This window comes from Sceloporus occidentalis, unplaced genomic scaffold (assembly GCF_023333645.1).
Source record: "Sceloporus occidentalis isolate IW3139 unplaced genomic scaffold, rSceOcc1.0.p SCAF_2, whole genome shotgun sequence".
NCBI lineage: Eukaryota > Metazoa > Chordata > Lepidosauria > Squamata > Phrynosomatidae > Sceloporus > Sceloporus occidentalis.
The window spans coordinates 127,914,219-127,928,994 of NW_028316982.1; the positions used below are offsets into that span (position 1 = coordinate 127,914,219).

Here is a 14,776-nt window from a genome sequence, read left to right on the forward strand (position 1 = left end):
ACTGGGCCCAGGACAGAGCCCTGTGGGACCCCACTGGTCACTTCTCTCCAGGATGAAAAGGAGCCACTGTTGAGCACTCTTTGGGTACAGCCAGTCAACCAATTCCAAATCCATGTAACAGTTACCTTGCCTAGCCCACATTTTACAAGTTTGTTTGCAAGAATGTCATACAAACAAAGGCCTTACTGAAATCAAGATATACTATATCTGCGGCATTCCCTTCATCTATCAAGCTGATAATTTTATCAAAAAGAGATCAGATTAATCTGGCATGACTTGTTTCTCTGAAATCTATGTTGACTTTTTGTGATTATGGAATTGCTTTCTAGATGTTCGCAGACTCTCTGTTTAATGATCTGCTCCAGAATCTTTCCTGGTATTGATGTCAGACTAACTGGACGATAATTGTTGGAATCCCCTTTTATTCCCTTTTTTGAAGATGGGAATAATGTTTGCCCTCCTTCAGTCTGCTGGGACTTCTCCTGTTCTCCAGGAGTTCTCAAAAATTATTGCCAATGGTTCCGATATTATATTTGCCACTTCTTTTAATATCCCTGGATGTACTGTATTTTCTGCCTTATAAGACTACTTTTTAACCCAGGAAAATCCTCTCAAAAGTCGGGGGTTGTCTTATACGCCAGGTGTCATCTTATAGGGCAGGTGATGAAACTTCCAAGCTGGACTGGAGAATCTGTGGTCACCACATATGGTGTAGGGAGCTCAATAACGGCCGTGGCCGCATCCTCACCGAATGCGGCGACTGTATGAAACCAGCAAGAGAAAATCCACTCACCAGGATTCATGGAAAAAAGTGACTTAACGCAGTCCCGATGATGAGGTGAGGGGGCGTCTCACCAGGAAGGTGTAAGTGAAGGGTGGAGCAAGCTGCAGGTGTCTGGGATGCCCAGGGTATGGAAAAAATAGCCGTGTTTGTGCTACTGCTCTGATAGTCTTGGAGACAGGGAGGGCTGGGCAGGCAGGGAGAGCTAACCAATCCAAGCAGGCTTTGTATACAACGTTTTCCTGCTAAGTACCTGCATGTCATAAGCATTTGAATTAAAATTACCATATTGAAATCAAATCTGATGTTTTTTAAATTTTTATTTGGTGTGCGTTGGAAGAGGGGTAGTCTTATATGGCAAGTATATCTCAAACTCTATATTTTAACTGGAAAAGTCGGGGGTCGTCTTATACACCCAGTTGTCTTATACACCGGAAAATACAGTAGTTCACCTGGTCCTGGAGACTTATATTCATTTAGATTAACAAGGTATTCTTGTACTATCTCCTTACTTATTCTGTGCTGAAATTCCCCTATTCTGTTCTCTGCTCCATTATCCTCAGGTTTTTCTGAGAAGACTGAAGCAAAAAAGGTGTTAAGTAATTCTGCCTTTTCTCTGTCCCCTGTTAGCATTTTGCAATCCTCTGGGCACCACAATTCAAAAAGAATTTTTTAAATATGTAATTGGTTGATTGGATTGTATCTTAATTCTCCTTAATTTGATCTTGACATCATGGGGTTAACTAAAAAAAACAAAAACAAGCAGACAAACAATATGTACCTGTTGAGCTCTTGTTCCACTTTTCGTTGATAAAGAACACCTTCTCTTAAGATGGCAGTGGAATTTAATTTAACTGGTATATTATCAACCTATCAGGAAATTGAATGCATAAATATTTGATAAGGCAGAATTTTTTTAAAAAATTGATGAATAATTTTTGAAGGTTAAATCTATCAGAATAAGTTAAATATATGAAAGATTATTTGTGCTCAAAGTTTTAATCAACATGTTTATAGTATTGTACTGCTTATCAGCGAGTATATTTTAAAAAGATTGTTCCAAGGTCCCTCAAGTATTTAAAGGGTTAATCATTTCTAATGCATTGGGGGACAGTTTCAATGGATCCAGGGGCTAATTGTGCCCTCCCTGGACCCTGGCATATCATCTGACCATTGTTCAAAATATTGACTCCCCATATTTTTTCACTGATTATTTTTCTTTGTGTGGAAGTGAATGACCTGCACTTCATCTGTTCCTGCTCTAAAAGAATTAGTTTGTTTACATTTTGAAAAGGCTCCATGTATATATCATTAAATATATATATTTAATTCCACAATAAATGAATTTGTAGGTGGTCTGGTTTTATAGCCAGTTCTAATCTATTTAGGTTCAGACACAGTGGCGGGTTACAGACCACCAAAAAATACGTATGGAATATGTATTAGGGTTAGGAAGGGGCGGTGTTTCCGCACCCCACTAACCCTAGTACGTATTCCATACGTACAACATGGCGGCGCCCCTTCCACATGGGGGCCGCCATGTTTACGTATTGGACGCATAGCGTCCAGACGTGTCGCGGCGCCTATGATGTCGCGAATGCACCAGCGGCGCCTCGCGACGTCATAGAGGCGCCGCAAGAAGGAGCTCCATTTTGGAGCTCCTTTTTTGCTCCGCACGGAAGCCGCACGGTGTGGCTGCTACAGCTCCCGCACGGAGCAGGTGGCGGCAGACCGCCGCAAAGCGGCGGTCTGTAACCTGCCAGTGAGTGATAAAATCTAATATATCAAATCAAGTAAGTGGGTGAAATGGAACCCCCCCGCCCCCCAAAAAATCAGCATAAAATGGGCAATCACACTCTTTAAGCCTCAAATGGTCCTTATTGACAATTCAAAGGCTATTTCACTGGCCCCATGTCTGATTTGCACCCCGAATTAGTCTTTGAAACACTAGAAGGAAATACAAAAGGTATTTCAGATCAAGAAATAGCTTTTAAATAGCCAACTGTACCATTCCAAGACATCGGGGTTGCAACTGCTAATTTTTAAGCTAACAACCCTGGATTTTTTCCACATGGATGTGTGAAGTCAGGGAGTGGGAAATCTGATGAGATCCAGGGAAAGGCAAAAATTGGCCCCTGGTCCCCTCAAATTTGCCCACCCCTGCTATAGTTCTACAGCAATATTTCAAAAAGAAAAGGCTCTCAAATAGAATCTTCTTTACTAAGGTGCAGTACATATGAGGCTAAAGCGCCGTGCTAGGTCCCTAACCCGCAGCAACCTCACGGTCCCTAATTCTAGCATGTACGGACGGCAGCATAATGTTGATGCCCCATGTACATGGGTGCTGCCATTATGACATAATGTACACATAGCATCTGCACATTGCACTGTGCCATTTACATCACGAGTGCTCCATTGGCGCACTCGGATGTAACTGGCACGGCGGAAAAGGAACCCGCTTCGCTCCGGAGGAAACTAGACCCTTTTTGGGCAGTCTGTCCCACCCCTAAATTATCTCATTTAAGGTGTCTTTCTCCATTTAAGAAAAAAGCTAAGCTAACTGGTATGAAAATAAAGTTAAGGAAATAATTATTTTACACATCTGCCACAAATACATCAATTTATATTTGGGCATACTAATGGGAAAGGGGAAGGAGAATGACTGATGTGGTATGCTGATACACATCCATAAAAATGCGGTCAGAGCTGCACTGAGCATGTGTTCTTATTCTTCACTGTCTAGGGTGAACAAATTTTGTTGAGGCAATTGGCCTTTTTTTCTTTTATCAGTGGATAAAGAACAAGTGAGCAAATAAAAAAAATACAAAGTGAAGATAATTAGGCTGATCATGATAGATAAATTGGCTAAACAGAGAGAATGGTAGCAAAACCAATTTCTCACCCTTAGGCAGGAATAGATTTGGTGGTGGAGTGCCCTCTTTTTGAGAATGAAGTCTCCAAAGAAATGGCTTTAAATTTGCTCTCAAACTAAGAAAAAGAGGCCACTTATATGGTGGAAAGTTTATTTGGCACATTTTCACAGTAGGAATTATGAAATATACAATTTTATCTCAGTATTTTCCAGTGTAAACTGCACAAAACAAGTGGGTCATACTTATTACCTCACTTATTTCACTATTGAACATTATGAGGAATTAAAAATGGGTTGTTGTTTTTTTGGAGGGGGTTTGCATAAAATAATCACAACTCTTACTGGTAGAATTCAGCAAATTCTAGATGTTTCACAGCTTGATATGATACCTGAAAATTGTCTGAAAAGATTTTTCAGATATCAAAAAAGCCACTTATACTGTACTATAAGCACAGAGCAGAAACACACAATGTGCCTTATTTGATAATTATCTGAAAACTATTTCAGGAATTATTTTATATAAAATTTCAAAGGAATTATATTCTTTCTTAGAGACTGGTACCCTTTCAAATTCAACAACATTCATACAGATAGTTACCAAATGCAAATTCACAAGTCTTGCAAGTTGCCAATTGGCATACAAATAAAATAGGAAAACAAACTCACCTTTCCTTGGATTTTCTGAGCTTGAAATTTCTCTGAATAATTTCGAATTTCACTTGCAATCTAAACATCATACAATAATTATTGCAGTCTTACTCTACAAATTATTTTATTAAAAATTAAAAATAGACATCCAAGGCAGATAGGGTATACAAAATACAGTTGGCCCTCCAGATCCATAGATTCTTCATTGACTGATTCCACTATCCACTGCTTGAAGATATTCCAAAAATATATAAATTGCAAATAGCAAACACTGATTTTGCTGTTTTATATAAGGGACACCATTTTACTATGCCATTGTATATAATGGGACTTGAACATCCCTGGATTTTGGTATCTTGGAACCAAACCTGAGCAGATACCAAGGACCCACTGTAATGTCAAAATAGACTGTATGATGTTACATTGTAATGTTTCTGTAATACCCATTGTTATATCAAAATAGATTGTATGATGTTACAACAATATTCTGGAGTTAAACGGATATAATTAAAACTAAAGTAATAACAGAAGCATGCTAGATCTGTAAATAGTGAGCCCTTAATTAAAATATTAACTGGAATGAATGTAGTGAGGTTAAAAAATGGTGACAGCAAGATAAGGATGGTCCTTATCCTTCCAGTCATTATCGTTTAACTACAGCTACAGTGGTTACCCACAAAACCTACCAAACAAAGTAGAAGGCCCACAGGGAAGTATACAACTCCCAATGCTTTTCTCACCAAATGACACAGTCCCTTGTCTAAGTACACTTCATAACACCCAAGTATATCACCCCACCTTGCTCATCTGCTTTTAACAATTAAAACATGCAAAAAAAGTTTAACTTGGAAAATCAGATGTCTAGGATGGAGAAAGATATAAAAGAACTGAAACAGGGACTGAAAGGACACCCTTCGTGGCCTTATCATTAGATACAATAATATTCACTCAGAAGGTCCAGTATCTGGAAGAAAGGACCAAGAAATTGAAAGCCTCAGCTCAGAGACTAGAAAATGAGTGTTTTTCTGAAGCTATATTTTCTTATTCATCTGGATGTTATGGGGACTACAAATTCAGTTTCAGGGAGAAAAAAATCTTAGTGGTTGCAATATATGATCTTTCAGAAAATAGATTCCTTTTTTTTTAAAAGAAACTGCTACAGATATTGGTGGAAACTCTATTTGAACACATTTTTGTTTTATTGGGAGACTTTAATGGAGTAGTTTATTCTTTAGACAGGAAATCAGACAAAGATATCAAAAATAAATCAGGAGAAGCTGTCAAAGTCTTATTTATTTATTTAATCAAAACTTGGGAATTAAGATAGGTGAAGAATGAAATGACTTGGGAGATTATCAGATGAGGGAGGGATTCTTTGACCGAGAGTCTAGAATCTGTTTGGTTTTTTTTTTTTTTAATGAAAGAAGGTCTTTAGACAAGCTGTACCTGACAACTGTAAAGATACATAAAAATGTCAATACTTTTCAGATTTATTCAACAAGGATCAAATTTCAAAGAAAATTATTGATAAACATTTAGAAAAACAAGAATTATATATATATTTAACTGAATCCCAAACAACCTCAATTAAATGAGACAATTGTTTTAGAAACAGTCTCGGCAACAATTAAAATAGCAAAAACTGGAATAGATCCTGGTCAGGATGGTTTTTCTGCTGGCTATTATAAGAAGTCTGAAAAAGTGCTCTATGTAAAGAAGATCTTTAATTTAATTTTGAAAGGAAAGAAATTCTGGAATCTTGCAAGCAAGCAAATAGATGGAAGGGAAGAAAGTGAAGTTAAAAATTACAGACCAATTTTTGAATAACTGAATAATGACTACAAAACATTTACTTCAATTTTAGTTTCTAGAACTAAAGAGATACTTCAGGAATGTATACATGAGGATCCAAGTGGATTTTTACCAAAATAGCAATTGAGACATAACATATGTTCTGGATTTTAATGAAATGTTAAATAAACATAATGAAAAACAGGCAGCTTTAATTTTTTGGATGTGGAAAAAGCATTTGATAATTTGAGTTTAGACTTTTTAATAGCAGTTTTGGGAAAGATGGATTTTGGACCTAACTTTTATTACTTGGATAAAAACAATTAATAGTAATCAGTTTGCAAGAATTTCAATTCATGGAGAGCTTTACTAAGCAATGTAATATTCAAAAAGGAATGAGACTGGGTTGCTTTCTGTCACCGGTGTTGTTTATATTGACATTGGAAACTTTATTAAGAGAGATTAGAAGAAAGTCAGTAATCAAGAGACTAAAAATTAGGAAGTGACGTTGGATGGCTTTCATGGCCAGCATCCATAATTTTTTGTGGGTTTTTCGGGCTATGTGGACATGTTCTAGAAGAGTTTATTCCTGACATTTCACCAGCATCTGTGGCTGGCATCTTCAGAGAATGCTTGCCTGGAAAAGGTTGGGTATGGACAGATTACATACCTGTAACGGTATTTCTTTGAGTGGTCATCTGCGAATACATACAAATGGGTTGTACTGCGCCTGCGCAGTGCTGCTAAGAAAACTTCTGGAATCACTGGGCAAAGTTAACTTTGCAACTTTTTGGCGGTAGCTCCGTCCATCCCTTATAAGCCCCCTGTGTTCCCGCTCTTTCCCCAGTTCCAAAATTTACACCACGTAAGCGACATGATTATGAGCCAATCAAGAGCAGGACACTGAGGGGAGGACGGGTGGGATTTGTATGTATTCGCAGATGACCACTCAAAGAAATACCGTTACAGGTATGCAAGATTGCTTGGAGTTGGTTGTATACATCATGTATATTATTTTGTTAATACAACAATCCAATATGATAGGTTGGTACTGCTTGACACTGAGGTTAAAATGAGCTTCCTAAGGCACCTGATTTGTGTACTGGAATTATGAATTAAGGAATTCTTATTTCTAAAATCACACATTAAATCTGCAATCACATACACACTTTCTTGGGAATAATTCTATTGAATACAAGAGGTTTTACTTCTGAGTACCATGTATAGCATGGCAGTATTGTGCTATATTTTATATCAGCTGTGATGTTTAAAAACTAGTACAAAAGCACTCCTACTTGAGATTATGCTCTCAACACAGAAATGTCACCAAAATGGTTGCTTCAGAAGTTCTAAATCAAGATACAGTTGTTTTGCACTCACACCATTTATGATTGCATGATGCCTTGGATCATTCATTCATTTACTTACTGGGCTTTTATGATCATTCTTTGTTGCTGCACAATTGAACTGGTTAATATTTGCTTCCAACAGCAGTTCCTAAAGTTAATACAATGGTTTTAGTACATGTTCAACTTGTTTTTTTGTTGGATACATAAAAGAGACAACTATTCAAAAAAAAAAAAAAAAAAAAAAAAAAAAAAACTGGAGTGCAAGTGAAACATGATACCTGTATAAAATGTTACAATGTAAAGTGCTCCTTTTCAGAATTCCACACAACCAATTTTACTCTCCTAGCCCCTCCCCAATTTTCTGTCCCCCCCCCTTCCAGTCCCTCAGTATCCCGTGTTCATTGTGCAAACTCAGCCCCCATCTGTATTGATACCTTAGCATTATTCCTAATTTTCTGTACTTCTACACACTTCAGTGCTCCTGCAAGCCAACGGATATTGTGGTGCCATTTTCACTCCATAAAGACTTTCACTCAAATATGTTGAGATAACTATAGTATATAATTGAATAGCAACAAGGCTAACTGAATAGCACACTTGTTCTCAAAGTTGTGCAAATGTAGTTTCCCATTCCAAGGATATGATTGTTACTAATGTAGCACTCTAGACACAACACAAATGTGCCCAGAAGCCAGCCATATATTCTGCTGCATAATTTTGCTTCTGTGTTATAAGTGATTGCAACAAGAAAAATCAATATCCTGCATTGTTCTGAGCATCTCAGGGTCCTTATTTAAAAGTAAAACAGACAATAACTCCTCCAACCTCCCATATACAAGGCAAAATTCTCTGAGATCTGTAGTACAATAAGCAAATAATAAGTTAATGAATTACTGTAATGCAATGATAATAATGCAATGTTATTGATGTAATCATTTTAACGGTGAGAGGGTCTAGGGGTCATTCTAACTTTTTAGATTCCACCTTGATAGTTGCTGAGTGACTCTAGCAAGGAAACTTTTGCAGGTCTAGAAAGCCCTGGTAACCAAAAAGTACTTTCACATTTAGGAAGGCAAGAAGTGCTCAATATTTTATGTTCAATCTAAGGTACTGTAACATGCATGACGCAAGTGCAGTGCCGCATCCACACCTCCGGGTGTCACGTTTGCGCCGTGGACACATCACAGTGCGCCAGTGGCACAATGATGACGTTGTCCCTGCGCGCCAAAAAGAACCTGGTTTTTCTGGGTTCTCTTTGGTCTGGAGGGATGCCACGCGGTTTGGCTGCCGCGGCATCCCTCCAGAGGGAAACTGGGCGCCTGTAGCCCAGACTTAGAGAGAGGTATGTACCAGACCAATTTTGCTATAGTACTAGAATGCTCTGGAGCTATAACACAAGAATGATCTAGGGCATATAGTATCCTAACTGGCATGGCAAAATGGCAGATTGCATCCTCTTGGGTTCCACAGGAAGGACTCTTGGAGGATCCTTTCTCAGCTGGGAAAAGGTTCAATGATTAATAATACCAAATGCAGTGTGGGAAACTTGGGCAACTGGGGGGATAGGAACAGCCAGCTCAGTATCTAAGGCAATGAAGAATGCAACATGTTTTCCACAAATGATGTTCCAAGTGACAGGTCACAGTGTCAGTTCTATCTCCCTAACAATTAAAGAAAAGTGGGAAAAGTACAGTAAGAGGAAAAATGGGAATAGCAAATTCAGTTCAAAGAATTCTGGTGTGTTCCATGGAGTCTTCCTAAACCATACTTCCTTCATGGGTCTAGGAATGAAGGGTGTCCCATTTATTTATTTAGTGCCATTACTGTACATGGCTCTTTACACAAGCATCTTACAATTGTTAATTTGATAGTTCCATGCCCTCAGACTCACAATCTAAAAAGACATGAAACACAACAAAAAGGGGATGGCAGTGGGGTAGTGGATTAAGTCCAGAATAAGATATCTGCTGTTCTGACATTCAGAAGCCATAGCAAAGCCAGTAGGAATGGAGGGAGGCCTGTCACCAGTCATTGGGACCAAGGCATGATGGTGCTTGCCTGCTGCTGTTCTCTCCCTTAGCAGTGATAGAGCTTTTTGCAAACTGGCTTAATGGGAGTGACATCCTTCCCTAGTTGTGGGGGACATCATGAGCATACAGAGTATGGTTCTGCATCTTCTGGAGAAATATCAATTTTTCCCTATCTTCTTCTTGCTTCTTACTCTCCCCAGGGCAAAGATCCGTGATGTGACAGAGAGGCTGACAAGACTGGTCAAGCCTACTGACCAATACCCTTTTCATTTGGTCCATGTGAGAACCAATGATACTGCAAGACACAGCCTTCAGAACATCAAAAGGGATTACGAGGCACTTGATAGGAAGCTATCATCTTGTCTCTTTTGCCAGTTGGAGAGTATGGTCCAGGAAGGGAGAGGAAAATAGCTCTGCAGATGGTACCGCCGAGAACGATTTGGATTCTTCTATCATGGGCTGCGGTTCCATGAGGCGGGACTTCTTGCAACAGACGGGTTGCATATCATGCCAGTTGGAAGAAATGTTTTTGCCAATAATCTCAAGAATTTGATCAGAAGGGCTTTAAACTGAGTTTTGTGGGGGAGGGAGACAATATTAAGGAAGGCAAAAGGGCTGGAGAAAATAGTCAAATTGACGTAGAGGAAACACGACAAATAGTGCAAGGACCCACCAGTGGGAGGCAAAAAAAAATTGCACAGGCAGCAAGTAAAGGGGACCCATGGTCTGCGAGGTCTCTACACTAATGCACAGAGCATGGGAAATAAGCAAGATGAACACGAACTCCAAGTACAACAAAGCAAATATGATATAATAGGCATCACTAAAACCTGGTGGGATGAGTCTCATAATTGGAAAGTAGAAATAGAGGGGTATAACCTTTTTAAGAGAAATAAGGCCAAACAGGAAAGGAGGAGGAATACCACTATGTCAGAGATATTTACACCAGTGAAGAGATCCAGGACATCAATACTGGCAGCCAGGTGGAGAGCGTCTGGATAAAAATTAAAGGGGAGGGAAACAACAAGGATGTTATGGTGGGAGTCTACTACAATCACATGGAGGAACTGGATGACGACTTTCTAGAGCAGATGACAACACACTCAGAAAGGAGAGATGTAGTAGTGACTTCAACTATCCTGATATTTGCTGGAATTCAAGGTCTAGCAAATTCCTCACTTGCCTGGAAGAGAATTTCATTGTCCAAAAGGTGGAAGAGGCAACAAGGAGATCAGCTATTTTAGATCTGATCCTAACCAACAAGGATGACTTGGTTAATGGGGTGCAAATGGTGGGATCATTAGGTGGAAGTGACCATGTTCTCCTGGAGTTGGTTATAGAGTGGAAAGGAGAAGCAAGGCATAGTCAGACACGCATTCTAGACTTTAGGAGAGTGGATTGTAGTAAACTTAGGTGATACTGGAGGTGATCCCATAGTCAGGAATACTAAAAGAGAAGGGAGTTCAAGATGGATGGGAGTTTGTCAAAAGGGAGATACTGAAGGCACAATGAGGAAGAAAAATGGGAGCTGCCTAAAGAAACCAGGATGGAACTTTCAACTGAGCTAAGTTTTAAACAGAACATATATAAGAAATGGAAAAAGGGGGAAATCACCAAAGAGGAATTCATAGAAATAGCAAGCATATGTAGAGATGAAGTCAAAAAAGCTAAAGCGCAGCATGAAGTCAGGCTTGCTAGAGAGGTTAAAAACAATAAAAAGGGCTTTTTGGATATGCCTGCAGCAAAAGGAAGAAGAAGGAAATGGTAGGACCACTGCGTGGAGAAGATGGCAAAATACTAACAGGGGACAGAGAAAAGGCAGAATTACTCAACACCTTCTTTGCCTTCAGAAAAGGGTGCTCAACCTGAGGATAATGGAGCAGAGGACACATTAGGGGAATTTCAGTACAGAATAACTAAAGAGGAATACCTTGTTAATCTAAATGAATTTAAGTCTCCAGGACCACATGAACAACATCCAAGGGTATTAAAAGAACTGGCAAATGTAATATTGGAGCTATTGGCAATAATGTTTGAGAACTCCTGGAGAACAGGCGAAGTCCTAGCAGACTGGAGAAGGGCAAATGTTGTCCCCATCTTCAAAAATGGGGGGGGGGGGGAGAGGATCCCAACAATTATCGTCCAGTTAGTCTGACATCTATACCAGGAAAGATTCTAGAGCAGATCATTAAACAGAGAGTCTGTGAACATCTAGAAGGCAATGCCATAATCACAAAAAGTCAACATGTGTTTCAGAGAAACAAGTCATGCCAGATAAATCTGATCTCTTTCTTTGATAAAATTACCAACTTGGAAGATGAAGGGAATGCTGTGGATATAGTATATCTTGATTTCAGTAAGACCTTTTACAAGGTTCCCCATGGCATTCTTGCAAACAAGCTTGTAAAATGTGGGTTAGACAAAGTATCTGTTACATGGATTTGTAATTGGTTGACTGACCAAAGCCAAAGGGTGCTCAACAATGGCTCCTTTTCATCCTGGAGAGAAGTGACCAGTGGGGTCCCACAGGGCCCTATCCTGGGGCCAGTGTTATTCAATAACTTTATCAATGACTTGGATGACAGAATTGGGGGTAAACTCATCAATTTTGCAGATGACACCAAATTAGGAGGAATAGCTAATACTCCAGAGGACAGGATCAAAATTCAAAATGACCTGAATAGACTAGAAAGCTGGGCCAAAGCTAACAAAATGAAATTCAACTGGGAGAAAAGTAAGGTACTGCACTTAGGACGGAAAAATAAAATGCACAGATATAGGATGGGGGACACCTGGCTGAATGAAACTACATGTGAAAGGGATCTAGGAGTCCAAGTAGACCACAAGTTGAACATGAGTCAACAGTGTGATGCGGCAGCTAAAAAGGCCAATGCAGTTTTAGGCTCCATCAATAAAAGTATAGTGTCTAGATCAAGATAAGTAATAGTGCCACTATATTCTGCTTTGGTCAGGCCCCATCTGGAATATTGTTTCCAGTCCTGGGCACCACAATTCAGAAAGGACATTGAGAAACTGGAGCATGTCCAAAGGAGGGTGACTAAAATGGTAAAGGGTCTGGAAACCATGTCCTATGAGGAACGACTTAGGGAGCTGGGGATGTTTAGCCTGGAGAAAAGATGGTTAAGAGGTGATATAATAGCCCTGTTTAAATATTTGAAGGGATGTCATATTGAGGAGGGAGCAAGCTTGTTTACTGCTGCTCCAGAGAACAGGACACGAAACGATGGATGCAAGCTCCAGGAAAAGAGATTCCACCTCAACATTAGGAGGAACTTCCTGACAGTAAGGGCTGTTCGACAGTGGAACACACTCCCTCAGAGTGTAGTGGAGTCTCTTTCTTTGGAGGTCTTTAAACAGAGGCTGGATGCCATCTGTCAGGGACGCTTTGAATTAGAGTTCCTGCATGGCAGAGGGTTGGACTGGATGGCCCTTTTGGTCTCTTCCAACTCTATGATTCTATGATTCTATGATTTTAAAATAATTATTAATCCTAAAAACGGGTGTCCATTTATACCCTGAGTTCTGACTTTTTGCTAGGGAATTTTCTTTTATAATGTAAAAGTCTTCCTTGCATAAACTTTGTACACTTACCTCATGAACCATTTTTACATATTTGCTAATACTTTCAAATAATTTTTAACAAGAAAACAAAATACTTCTTTTTGAAAAAAATGATTTTTGCTTGCTATCACATCTTCTTCATATCTCCATTTATTTTAAACTTGTTATATTAAACCCTAGTGGTTTCCAAGTTTGGATTAAAATGAGCAAGTTTGCAAGCAAGCAACATGGGATGTCCAATCTGGCACAGCAGTGAAAATACTAGACACATGCTTAGGGCTTGGCATGTAGCATAGCAATAAAGAAATAGATATATTTGTGTCAAAATACTTCAAAAAAAATTTATTCACGTCTGCTAAATCAGAATTAAGGTAGATACAGTTTATCATACTGTTTTTCACAGATTCCTCTAGAAAGCCAATAAAGCATGATATACAGGCAATAATTTTTTTCCAGCAATTAGCATCTCATCCACCCATCACTTTATTTATGCCCCAACTTTTTCCAAAGCTGGCATTCAAGATGGCTTATAAAACAGAAAATAACAAAAAAAAATACAAATTAAAAATGTGTGTGGTTAAAAACATACAAAGAACAGTGACTGTTATTAAACTGTCAACAAAATTTTAAAAGTCTCTAAACTAGGAAGGAGTTCAATATATAGTCACCTATAAATTTATCATTTGTCTCATGATAAATTTGTCTCATAAGTTTTTAAAAGCTGTATAAAAGCTGTTGTCCACCACTACATTTTATGGCAGGAAATCCCACCAAATGAACTATGCTTCAGTTGAGGATTAGTCATGTTCTAGTCATGTTCTAGTCATCTACTCTCCATTTCATTTTTTGAGAATTCTTATGAAGCCTGGATGAAACATAGTTTGCTTGGTATCTTGGCTTCCTTTTACCAGGCAAAAAACAAACAAATGGGAAAAAAAAACAGAAAGAAAAGGAGAGCAAAGGGAAGAAAAGAAAATGAGGCTACATCTAAAGAGTGCATGTCACCACAGAGATTTGGCAGACTGAGAAGGAAACTATTATTTTTCAAAATTCATCAAATATAAGTAGATTCCAGCAATTATGCCATAACAAATGGATTACAATAAGATCACACTGAACTCGCCTCTGCTTTACGACGATTCTCCAACTTGATTTGTTCTAGTTTCTGCCTCAGTTTAGGAGGCTTATAAGTGTTTACAGGAATCTAAAACACAAGCAATAGAATAATTAAAAGTTTATATATATATATATATATATATATATATATATATATATATATTTTAAAAGGAAGGACATCAAGGGTATATATTTCAGTTATTTCCCATGAGTGCAACACTCTGGTCAAGCAAGAGTGATGCAAAAATATTTTTTAAATTAGGTTTTAAAAAGATTTTACAGAAACAAACATAACCAGAAAACAATGCATCTCAGATCCAATACAGCTAAGAAGTCTCCAGGTGACATGACAATTGTAACACAATATCTTTCAAAATTTAACCTGTGAAGAGGAAGAAGAGAGAAAATTGGAATTTTCATTCACATACCTAATAAACTTGGACCAAGTCACAGAAAATTTAGAGTGGCCTTGGTTCTTACAGGAAACATATTCAGGGGTAGCCATGTTAGCTATGCAGTAAAATACAATAAAAACCAAAATCAACAAAAAAGTGGTAACTTTGTTGGCCCAACTAAAAAGCACAACATAAACAAAAACAAAGATTAA

The 14,776-nt window shown here is 38.5% G+C and overlaps 1 protein-coding gene across 3 annotated transcripts in view; it reads right to left on the reverse strand.

The window, feature by feature from the left end:
- The window catches only part of LOC149319011 (cilia- and flagella-associated protein 99-like), a 78,738-nt gene that overhangs the window by 23,193 nt on the left and 40,769 nt on the right, over positions 1-14,776 (reverse strand). For all 3 annotated transcript variants that reach the window (XM_089510923.1, XM_089510925.1, XM_089510924.1), the window contains 4 exons: positions 14,177-14,257; positions 7,521-7,589; positions 4,320-4,379; positions 1,563-1,651 (listed from right to left, as the gene is read on the reverse strand). In XM_089510923.1, the coding sequence (XP_089367049.1) occupies positions 1,563-1,651; positions 4,320-4,379; positions 7,521-7,589; positions 14,177-14,257 (299 nt within the window). The remainder of the gene's footprint in view (positions 1-1,562; positions 1,652-4,319; positions 4,380-7,520; positions 7,590-14,176; positions 14,258-14,776) is intronic.